The sequence below is a fragment of the Schistocerca nitens genome, chromosome 1 (assembly GCF_023898315.1).
Source record: "Schistocerca nitens isolate TAMUIC-IGC-003100 chromosome 1, iqSchNite1.1, whole genome shotgun sequence".
Taxonomy (NCBI): Eukaryota; Metazoa; Arthropoda; class Insecta; order Orthoptera; family Acrididae; genus Schistocerca; species Schistocerca nitens.
Window position 1 is genome coordinate 930630361 of NC_064614.1, and position 12460 is coordinate 930642820.

The 12460-nt window shown below is 44.9% G+C and overlaps 1 protein-coding gene across 3 annotated transcripts in view; it reads left to right on the forward strand.

Moving 5' to 3' along the window:
* The window catches only part of LOC126193581 (probable glucosamine 6-phosphate N-acetyltransferase), a 49825-nt gene that overhangs the window by 21061 nt on the left and 16304 nt on the right, over positions 1-12460 (forward strand). For all 3 annotated transcript variants that reach the window (XM_049932700.1, XM_049932698.1, XM_049932699.1), the window contains one exon: positions 11005-11066. In XM_049932700.1, coding sequence (XP_049788657.1) covers positions 11005-11066 — 62 coding nt within the window. The remainder of the gene's footprint in view (positions 1-11004; positions 11067-12460) is intronic.

Consider the following 12460-nt stretch of genomic DNA (forward strand, 5'->3'; position numbering starts at 1 on the left):
TGTTTCGTAGCCACAGTTTGTCGGTGGCCATTAGTGTGGACAGACAGCTTGTTGGTTGTCATGCCCACGTAGAACGCAGCACAGTGGTTGCAGCTTAGCTTGTAGATAATATGACTGGTTTCACAGGTAGCCCTGTGTTTGAGAGTATAGATGATGCTTGTGACTGGAGAGGAGTAGGTGGTGGTGGGAGGATGTACTGGACAAGTCGTACATCTAAGTCTATTACAGGGATATGAGATGAGACATGAGGCAAGAGATTGGAAGCTGGGGTTGTGTAGGGGTGGATGAGGATCTTGTGTAGGTTTGGTGGGTGGTGGAATACTGTTTGAACTTCTAGTTTAACAAGTATATTTAGGAACGACACTACAACACATATATGTCACAGAGTAAGTTAACATGTGTACACGTTAGCGTTCAGATAAGCACTGAGTCTCAGTGTAGCGGCCGCTGCTCGGCTGGCCGCTTAGGTGGCGCCGCTGCTGCATGGCTGGCAGGCAGACAGCGCCGCACGTAGAGGACGTGCGTAATTGCGCGGCGGCACTTTAAATGATCGGCGAGTCACAACACTTTTCCCCCCTTTGAAATTGTTGCACTGGTCTTGATGGATGTGTCCTGGAGATGGCCGACGTCCATAGGTGTTGTGTGACTCGACGTAAAGTCTCGAGGAGGCGGCTTCCCGTACGGACGGAAGTGTCCCCGATGATAATGGGTCGAGATGACAGGAGACGTAGGGGTCGAATCTGCTGGGGCCCCACGCACCAATCTGCCCGTTGCGGCAAGTCCAGTTGATATGACAGGAGACATGGGCGATGCGTCAGCGTCTGTTGGAGGAGGAGGCGAGCAGATGTACTCTGACACTGGTTGGTCCTCCGGTTCCCGCATGGGCACGTCGTCTGGTGGCATCCGTTCTGGTGCTGGCATCGCGATGACGGGTAGAGGGCGGCGTTGTGAGTATGGAGATGTGCCAAGATCCCGAACATCAGGGAGAGTCAAGGGTGGTGTGGCGGCATTCGGAACAGGTGTTGTTGGCACCCGAGGCCGAAGCTGGTCCGAATGACGCACTGCAACACCTGTGTCCGTCTGGATTTCATACAGGCGTCTGCCACGGTGTCTCAAGATGCGGCCCGGGCTCCATTTTGGCCGCCTGCCATATCCCCGTACCCAGACGAGGTCGTCGGCGGTGAACCGGCCAAGTGACGGCACCCGCGGCCGGGAGGTGGGAGGCCGCAGAAGATGAAGTAGAGTGCGGGGCTGTCGGCCATGTAAGAGCTCAGCCGGGCTGTGATCGCCCATGGGGGTGAAACGGTAAGACGCTAGGAACTGGAGAAGCGCCTCATCAGCAGCAGAAGAAGTCAGAAGTTTCCGCATTTGAGCCTTAAACGTGCGGACCAGTCGTTCAGCCTCACCGTTGGATTGGGGATGGAACGGCGGGGCCGTGACATGCGTAACACCGTGACGAGCACAAAAATCCGCAAAGTCAGAAGAGGCAAATTGCGGACCATTATCAGTAACAAGAGTAGAGGGGAGGCCTTCCAAAGAAAAAATGCGGGCGAGAGCACTGGTGGTTGCCGCGGTGGTAGGTGATGTGCAACGGACAATGAAAGGAAAGTTAGAGTAGGCGTCAATTACGAGGAGCCAATAAGTACCTAAAAAGGGTCCCACAAAATCAGCATGAATGCGCTCCCAGGGCTTCGCAGGCGAAGGCCACGGTGACAAAGATGACTTCGGGGCAGCGGCCTGTGACGCACAAGGGCCGCAGGCAGCGACCATGTGCACGATTTCAGAGTCGATGCCAGGCCAGTACACATGACGGCGCGCCAGAGATTTGGTGCGCGACACACCCCAGTGCCCCTGCTGAAGGAGGCGCAAGACCGAAGCACGCAAAGACGCGGGGACCACAACACGCGGCGAAACATTGTCAGTGGAGAGGAGGATAACACCATCCCTAGCCGTGAGGCGGTAGCGCAAAGGGTAGTAGTTCCGCAACGGATCAGAAGTCTTAGCGGACGGGCGATCAGGCCAACCCGTCTGAATACAGCGTAAAACCCGGGAGAGGGTAGGGTCAGAACCCGTAGCAGCCGCCAGCCTGTCCCCAGTGATGGGGAACCCGTCCACAACCTGCTGCTCGGCAACATCCAGGTGGAAACACAAAAGTTCGTCCCTATCGAATGCCTGATCAGGGCCCATGGGGAGGCGAGACAAAGCATCAGCATTCGCATGTTGAGCCGTTGGCCGGAAATGAATCTCATAGTTGAAACGGGACAAGTAAAGAGCCCAACGCTGGAGGCGGTGTGCAGCCTTGTCGGGAAGTGACGTTGATGGGTGAAACAAGGAAACAAGTGGTTTATGATCCGTAACAAGATGAAATTTTGTGCCATAGAGAAAAACACCAAACTTATGAAGAGCATAAATGATGGCCAAAGCTTCTTTCTCAATCTGAGAATACTTTTGTTGGGCATCCGTGAGCGTTTTGGAGGCATAAGCAATGGGTTGTTCCGAACCGTCAGAAAAACGGTGCGCAAGGACTGCCCCAACCCCGTATTGAGAGGCGTCTGTTGCAAGGACAAGATGTTGGCCAGGTCGATAAGTAGCTAGGCACGGGGCCTGTATCAGCATAGTCTTCAATTTCTGGAAAGCCACGTCACATGACGCGGACCAGTGAAAAGGCACGTTTTTATGCAACAGGCGATGCAACGGCTGAGCCACCGACGCTGCAGACGGTAAAAACTTGTGATAGTATGCTATTTTCCCCAAGAAGGCCTGCAGTTCCTTAACAGACGTAGGGCGAGGAAGGGCATCGATCGCAGCGACAGTTTGTTGAAGCGGACGAATACCATCCCGAGAGAGTTGAAACCCCAAGTACGTGATAGACGCCTGAAAAAATTGTGATTTCTGAAGGTTACACTTAAGACCTGCAGTCTGTAAGACAGTAAAAAGTGTGTGGAGATTTTGAAGATGTTCGTCAGTGGTGGAGCCCGTGACAACAATGTCGTCCATGTAATTGATACACCCAGGGACAGGGAGCAATAATTGTTCCAAGAATCGCTGAAAGAGAGCAGGGGCGCTAGCAACCCCGAATGGCAGGCGTTGGTATTGATAGAGGCCGAAAGGTGTGTTAAGGACCAGAAACTGCCGGGAAGCAGCGTCGAGAGGAAGTTGATGATAAGCTTCTGACAGGTCAATTTTAGAAAAATACTGCCCTCCAGCGAGTTTAGTGAACAGTTCTTCAGGACGGGGCATAGGGTAAGTGTCGATGAGGCATTGAGCATTTACCGTGGCTTTGAAATCGCCACAGAGATGAATAGCACCATTGGGCTTGGCAACTACAACGACAGGAGAGGACCACTCACTGGAAGTGACAGGAAGCAAGACCCCTGAGGTAGTGAGACGATCCAACTCCTGTTTGACCCGATCACGAAGGGCCACAGGAATGGGCCGAGCCCGAAAAAACTTAGGCCGAGCAGTGGGTTTGAGCGTGATATGAGCTTCAAAGTCGTGTGCACGGCCTAACCCAGGAGAAAAAATGGACGAAAAGGTCGTCGACAAAGAATCCAGTTGAGCATAAGGAATAGCGTCAGAGACAATATTGACAGAGTCATCTATGGAGAACCCAAAAACGCGGAAGGCATCGAAACCAAAAAGATTTTCTGCGTTGCCCTGGTCGACCACAAATATGGGAACAGTGCGAACGACGGATTTGTAAGATACCTCAGCATTAAACTGTCCCAAGAGAGAAATCTTCTGTTTATTGTACGTCCGTAATTGCCGAGTGACAGGGGACAGGAGTGGAGAACCCAGCTGAAGATATGTCTGAGAATTAATTATAGTGGCGGCAGAACCGGTATCCACTTGCATGCGAACATCTCGACCAAGGATTTGGACAGTGAGGAATAACTTCCCGGAAAGGGAAGAAGTGCAATTGACAGACAACACAGAATCAGAATCAGCGTCATGTTCATGGACGTCATTTATGAGGTCGGATTTACAAACGGAAGACACGTGACCTTTCTTTTTGCAATTGTGACACACAGCCCAACGTTGTGGACAATCCTCGCGTGAATGTTTCGTAAAACACCTTGGACATGAAGGAAGTTGCCAGGGATTTTGCTGCAGTTTCTTAGGGGTTTGTTTACGGCTTGGCCGAGGCTGCGCGTGGGAGCGCACTGCGGCCACATCGGCCGGCGGGGACGCGCCGCGCGCGTCGTCAACAGCGCACAGAGGTTGTATTTCCCCGACGTCACCCCACGCTTCTATTTGTGCCCCAGCGGCGCGAGAAATTTCAAAAGACTGCGCAATGGAGAGAACTTCATCTAAAGTCGGATTCGCCAACTGAAGGGCACGTTGCCGAACTTCTTTGTCGGGCGCCGACCGGATAATAGCATCCCGTACCATGGAATCGGCATAGGATTCTTTGTGAACATCAGTAACAAAGTGACACTTTCGACTGAGGCCGTGAAGTTCAGCAGCCCAAGCGCGATAAGATTGATTGGGTTGTTTGTGACAACGATAAAAGGCAACACGAGAGGCTACCACATGCGTTTGCTTTTGAAAATAGACCGACAGAAGGGAACACATTTCAGCAAAGGACAAAGACGCAGGATCCTTCAAAGGGGCCAATTGTGACAACAACCGATACATTTGAGGCGAAATCCAGGAAAGGAACAGAGACTTACATGCTTGTTCGTCCGAGACATAAAATGCCAAGAAGTGCTGTCGAAGACGTTTTTCATAATCCGACCAGTCTTCTGCCGTCTCGTCGTAAGGAGGAAAAGGAGGCACAGCCAACGACGAGAACCGGCCCGCATTCGACGCCGCGACGAAATCGCGAATCGCCGCCGTTAGAAGCGTTTGCTGTTCAAGGAGATTTTGCAAGAGTTGCTCGACAGTAGCAATGGAATCCTGTGAGTCAACGGTGAAAAGGAAAAATCCACTACCTCGTCGCCAAACTTCTAGTTTAACAAGTATATTTAGGAACGACACTACAACACATATATGTCACAGAGTAAGTTAACATGTGTACACGTTAGCGTTCAGATAAGCACTGAGTCTCAGTCTAGCGGCCGCTGCTCGGCTGGCCGCTTAGGTGGCGCCGCTGCTGCATGGCTGGCAGGCAGACAGCGCCGCACGTAGAGGACGTGCGTAATTGCGCAGCGGCACTTTAAATGATCGGCGAGTCACAACAAATACCACTGTGGGAAGGATAGTGGGTAGGACAGTTCTCATTTTTAGACCAACGAGATCTTGTGGAAACCCTTATGGAGAGTATAATTCAGTAGCTCCAGCCCTGGGTGGTACTGAGTCATGAGGGGCATGCTCATTTGTGGCCAGATGGTAGGACTTTGGGAGGAGGAGGGGAGGGGGTGACTGGAGTGATTAGGCATGGGATATCTGTTTCTGTACGAGGTTGGGAGTGTAATTACAGTGTGTGAAGGCCTCAGTGAGATCCTTGATATATTTTGAGAGGGACTGCTCATCACTGCAGATGCAGCGACTATGGTTGTCTAAGCTATATGGAAGGGACTTATTGGTTTGGAATGGGTGGCAGATGTCGAAGTGCAAGTATTGGTGGTGGTTGGTGGCTTGTTAGGTTGAGGAAGACCAGGCGAATTGAATGGAGGAGACGGTATTGAGGTTCTGGAAGAATGTGGGTAGGTGTCCTCACCTTCAGTCCAGACCATGAAGATGTCATCAGTGAATGTGGACCGGAGGGGGGCTTGGGATTCTGGAGGGATTCCTCTAGACGGCCCATTGGCATAGGATGACACCATGAGGGTGCCCATTGGCGTACCCTGGATTTGTTTGAATGCAATGCCTTCAAGGAGAAGTAATTGTGTGTGTAGGTATAGTTGGTCATGGTGACGAGGAAGGAGGTTGTAAGTTTGGAATTCATTGGGCGTTGGGAAATGTGGTGTTCAATAGTGCTGAGGTCATAGGCATAAAGAATGTCAGTATAGAGGGAGGTAGTAGCATCAATAGTGACGAGCAGGGCACCGTGTGGTAAAGGAACAGGAACTGTGGAGAGTCATTGGTTGAAATGGTTGGTACCTTTTATATAGGAGGGTAGGTTACGGGCAATAGGCTGAAGGTGTTGGTCTATGTTGGTGCATAAGTTCATAGTGTTTTTCCATCAGTTTAATAAACACAACATATACACTCTCTTTTCATAAAGATGACTATTTTAAGTTGTAGACAGGCACAATTAAAAGACACTTACACATAAGCTTTTAGCCACAGCCTCACCAGAAAAAAAAAAAAAGAGAAAGGCGCACAAGTCATTCACACAAACAAGCACACCTCACATACATACGACGAAGGTTGTGGCTGACAGCTTATGTGTAAGTGTCTTTTAATTGTGCATGTCTGCAACTTAAGGTGTCATCTTTACAGTAAGTAGCCATCTAGCTTTTCCTACATTGCTAATATTCCAACCTGGAGTTTCCATTGTTTAGTATATTCTCCTTCACTATTAACAACACTCTGCCAACACCGGGGTAACCTTAATTCCACGACTAGAAATCTCATGGTTTTAATGCGAAGAACTCGTCAAGCCATGTTTGGAGTACATTTTCATCTGGAAAGGAATTTGCTTGAAGGTTGTTCGATAGAGAGCAAAAAGATGAAAATCTGTGGACACAAGATCAGCTGAGTATAGTGGATTCATAATGACTCCCCAACCCAACTCCTGTACAGCACTTTTTGTCAGTCTAGCAGAATACGGGTGGGTGTTATCATGGAGCAACATTGCTTCATGTAGTCTTCTTGGTCGTTGTTCTTGGGTTGTGTCTACAAGACGTCTCATTTATTGATTTATTGACAATAATGGTTAACAGTGATGGTTACATCTCAGGAAAGCATTTCATAGTAATGCACACTGTTTCTATTCCACCAGATGCCTAACATTATCTTTTGTGGATGTGTATGGGTTCTTCTACTGGGAGTTGCTGCTTTGTTTGGGCTCACATATTCTTTTCTTTCCCTTATTTTAGCATAAAGACACCATTTCTTGTTACCAGTAATGATACATGATAGGAGTGTTCAGTTTTGTTGCTCACAAGCCAATTGATGATGAGCAAGCAGAGATGCATGTATGGCCACCCTCTGATTTTGGCTTAGAGCATGCAGTATCCATACATCCAATTTTTTTACCTTCTTTATTGCCTGCAAATGTCACAGAATGGTGGCGTGATAACAGTTCATCACATATGCCAGTTCTAGCGTACACTGACATGGATCTTTGTGGATAAAAACATTTAAATGATCTTCATCAAACCCCAAAGATCTTCTTGAACATAGTGAGTCACTAATGTCAAAACGATCCTCTTTAAAATGAGAAAATCATTTTCTTGCAGTGGTATTATCCCCAAATGTTTTGCTGCTGGCATCACTGCTGTCACACACCTACTGAAATCAAACAGAAGAATATGCCAGAAAATTCTGCACTTGCCCTCCATTTTCTAGTGCCCACAGCTACACTCACCGTCTTCAAATAGCAGTGTGTAAATTCAAATATCAACAGTGAAGTACAAATAAAAAATTACAATCAATAAATAAACCCATAGCAACTGGAATACCAGCATGCAAAACAAAAACATTGTGAACTTAATGCACCATTCTAATATATTTCACTGAAAGTTGCACTTTACCCAAGCATGGAATAACATAAGTTCCATATACCCATAATTTTGGTTGCACATTGTTCAATGGCAGAACACCAATACTGAAATATGTGAATAGGTTTATTCAATGGAATTCCGTTTCACAATTCAGAGACTCATGGTGTGCATATGATGTAAAACAACCAGGACAACTAGGAAACAAATAAAACTGCTGCAACTGGCACATGAGAACAACACTGGATAGTGCACAACGGGACTGGTGAGCTGCTGCCGGGAAAGACATGTTTTATCACCTTAGGGTCCGACACTGAAGCCTAATGCACTGACTCTGTTCTTGCCACAGCCATACTTGTAGCAGAAATTTTGAAATCGGAGAATACATCTGCTGTGTAACTGTTGAGATTTCAAAGGAAAGCAAATGTTACAGAGAGGTGTCCGATTGCCACATCTCTATCAGGGGCCAGGTGCATTGCATCTCTATTTCAACTCTCAGCATAGGATCATTCACATTTACACACTTTCAAATTTCCGATTGTAAATTTACACATGAAAATTTATGCTTTCTGCATAAACCTTGAAGTCCGACAGTCCACAAAGCATAGCTTTACATGTCAGATTTGCAACGTTGCAAAACCCCTAAATAGGCTGCTACTATGTGCATCCTGACGGGAAAATGTTCCAAAGGGAAGGCAGAAATATCTTATAGGAGCAGCACTGATGGGTCCAGCAGCAGATCTAACTTTTGAACTAAGTAACGCAGTTGGAGATTGCTCGACAACAAAAACATTCACTGACAGTCCAGACACTTAATATCTCTTGCCTGAAAATGAAGCACTAGCCATTTCTGGTACACTTTTCAGTCTTCCTGCTTATCATTGAATGATCGTAAAGCTGCAATAGCCCACAGTGCTTGTGACTGGTGGAACACTGAATCGTCAAAAGGCTTACCAGTTCTTGATGTTGATTGAGTTGTTGCTGCGACAGTCCATAAAACTTTGCACCTGTGATAGTTGTGCCTTTTGATACAAAAGTACTCTCCTCATTGCCATTTTTGTGACTTGCTCTTCTACGGCAGTAGTTACTTATTACACATGCATAAGTAGACTGCAATATGAAAAAAAAAAATAAATAAAAATAAAATGATTGTATTCAATCAATACATTTGCTGAAGTTATTAGATGGGGTCCTTTTTGTCAACATGCTTTGCTCACCTGTAAAAGGCAGAAAGTATGTTGGAACAGTTCTGTCAGGCTACTACCTTCCACTATAAAATCCATTACGCCCGTGAAAGATATTAGTAGAGGGTATCCATCAAGTATTAAGATAACATTTCCAAGTTAGAGGTGTCTATGTCAACTTGCTAGGCTGTTTCAGGCATTCAGATTGGCTGATCTAATGTTACCATTCAGTTTTTGACGCAATTCTTCAGTCTTTTACTGCTGCGTATAATAAAGCTGTAAATGTACTGTTGTTACTACAAAGCTTATTTAATAAAAAGTGTGTTGTGTGACATCCTCCAAATATCCGTATTACCCTGGAGTACCCATTAGGTGTTTGATTGTGTTATAATGCCACAAGTCAGGCACGGAAAGAAAAATGGATAAATATTACGAGGATCGTGTATCTTAATTGCAGCTAATCGTACATCATTATTCTGCTCAAAAGTTTTTAAATGGGCAACTCCATAAGTTACTGTGAATGGGGAAGTTGTATCTTTTATTCTACAAATATTATTGATGTGAAACAATTATACTTTTTGGAATGGTACAAACAACACTTGCCGACATATGATGTGTTGTGCGTAGAAGGTAACCAAGCAGTAAAATCCTCATTGCCCCAAACAATTTGAGAGAAATGTTACCTATGAACTTTCTGAAGTAGGCTCATAACAACAGATTGTCTAACATAAAGCTTCATTGTAAGTTGAATGAACTCGAAATCTTATCATCATGATAAATTGTTGGACTCATTGCTGTATGTCTCCATCCCTGACAGTTGCTTCTCTTAGAGCCTGCTGAACAGGTGGACTGGTTATCTTCTTGGTTCGATCTAACCACCTGTTCACTGCTCTCCCCTGTGGTCTCCTGCCCTCAAATTTTTCCTTCAGTGATTATTTTCTCCACCTTTTCTCCCAATAAGGCCAAAGAACTGGAGACCTTTATGTCTGATACAAGAAGAAAGACGCTTAGAGATATTAAATTGCTCAGTAATGGCCACATTAATTTTTGTTTTGGTCTATTTTAAGCTTAGCGTCCTGCACTAGCACCAAAGCTCAAATGCATCAATATGCTGCTTATCCCTAGCCTTGAGGGTCCCTGTTTTGCATGTGCAAAAGAAGATCGAAAATAAATGTTTCACCAAGCTAGATATTCCTGTTGTTTATTAGCACTGTTCTGCCAGATCTTGGTGAGCTGCTTAATAACTACTTGCCCTAGTGTGATCCATCTTCTTATCTCATTTTCACAAGTTCTCATGTTGTAGATGATTGACCCAAGATAGGTGTGAAACAGTGCAAGACTTTCAGTTCCTGTAATCGGCCAAAGAGTTGGACCTGCGCTACTCGATCAGTCATGAGTTTGGAGTTGGTGAGATTGATGTTCAATGTATATGACAGACTAATGTCATTTACCTTTTTTAGTAGTGTGCCAATTGAAAAGAATTTGGCATTATATTCCTCAAGTGGACACCCAACAACTCTTCAATCAGTGCCAGACCAAGTAATGGTTCGTAAAAGGGCCAGAGGTGGACCAATGTGTTAAGACTTGCTAAATTTGCAGTACTCTTTCTCTTGAATAACTCATCCAATTTTTCTGAAATTGTAATCATTTGTTTGTGTGTACATTACAACACATCAACCGATTTCCGTCCCATTTAGATAATACCTTTGTGGTGTATCATTATTTTCGTCGTTTCGTGTATATCAAAAGCTTTAGTAAATAAATGTCTGCTTGTGTGTAAAACAACAGACAATAAAGTACAGCAGGGCAGTGAGACAGTTGCAATGACAAAAAGTAGGTGCTGTTTGATTCTTTGCCGCTTTTAATCTCACTGCATATCCATAAGTAGGTCTTAACACTTGTCTTCTCACAAGTCTGATATTATAAAATCTTTTTCTTTTTTCCTCTTGCTGAAAGTGTTCTATAAAGCAAACATTTGACATTCAAATTTTTCTTTTCTGGTTTGAAGACATGATCTTTCTGGTTTGCACTCTTAATCTAACACAGTTTGACCAGTGTTTCTTACACATAGTGTGCTTTCAAATTGATTAGGAGAGGAATATTACTGCAAATGTTGCATTTGTTTAGTTTTAATACTTCCCTTTTGGTAAGGAGTAGCTGATTTGTTTTAGATTTCTTGGATTTTTATAAAATGGTATTATTATTTACAGCGTGGCCGTTTGGAAGATGTTGTTGTAAATGATACATATCGTGGAAAACAACTTGGTAAACTGTAAGTAAATCTTATACTTGACTAATCCTGTTTTTATTTTATAATTATCTGATTGTCTATAATAAAAGACTTTTATTCATATATTATAAGGAAAGTTGTGGCTGTATGTGAATCATTTATGAGTAATTGAGACCTCTCAGTGAATAGCAGAAGTGTTGAGTTGTCACCAGGCACATACAAAACAGAAAGAAAACTTGCTAGCTTTTGGAATAAAATCTTTTTCTAGCAAGAGTACACACACACACACACACACACACACCTGTCCCTATGTTATGCCTGCTGCTCACACAATTTCAGAATTACATTTCGGCAGGTGGACTAGAGTGGGGTGGGGATTGCGTTGGATGGGGTGAGTGAAGGGAGATAGAGGTGGGAGGAGGGGTTGAGGATGGACAGCTAGTGGCCTGCAGGGAGGCAGCAGTTTTGCTGGCTAGGAATGGAGGAGGGAGGGATGGTAAGTGCTTGGGGTAGGCGTGTAATGTATGGGAATTGGAGCAGGTGAGGTGCAGTGCACCCACTGTACCTACAGCCTCTACCCAACAATTTTCCCATCCTCTGTCCTGTCATCATCTCCCAGTCCACACCTCCCCATCACTTTCCTCATTCACTGCACCTCACTTGCTCAGTAATTCATGTATCATGTTGTTGCTCGTAGTTGATTAATAACATTTATTGCTGCAGTGTATGGACTTGTAAAATGCCTTCTCCACCACTCTTTGTGTTTTGATAAAGAAATGTAACCTAAAGGGTGCTACAGTGAAGGTAGAACCTAGGAAAATTAGTAATCCAATACCATATTTTCAAGTTTGTTAGCGGAGTTAAAATGTAGAGCAAAACCAGTTGAAGAAAGGTATGGAAATAACTACCTGGAAGGACACCGTAATTCATTTTGAGTGGTGGCAGAATGCTTGAGTGAAAATGTTTTCATCATTATTTAGCTACTAATACCAAGAGTATTTAACATAATAAAAAGGGAAGCAGATGGAAAACTGTCTATCTTGAAGTAAATCAGCCTTAGACATTAAGTCATAGAAAGCATCATTGGTGTATTGTGCTGACCACATGGACTACTGTCATGTGAGTACTACCCTCCTTTTCCAGATTATTCCATAATATTAACCCTGTTTCATCCCTTCACACTCTTTCATTTTTCTTGCTCTTTGTCCTGAGTGAGGCCGCACAGTTGTTACAAGCACTAGACACACATTGGGGTGGAGTAGGATCAGATCCCCAACTGACAATTCATATTGAGGGTTTCAGTGGTTCTTCCAAGTCTTTTAAGGTGAATTGAGTAAAGTTCCTTCTACATGGCCACAGTATATGTTAACTATTTTATTTTTGTTGTTCTTTAATTGTAATACTAAGACATCTTCAATATCCTTGTAAAAGAGGTC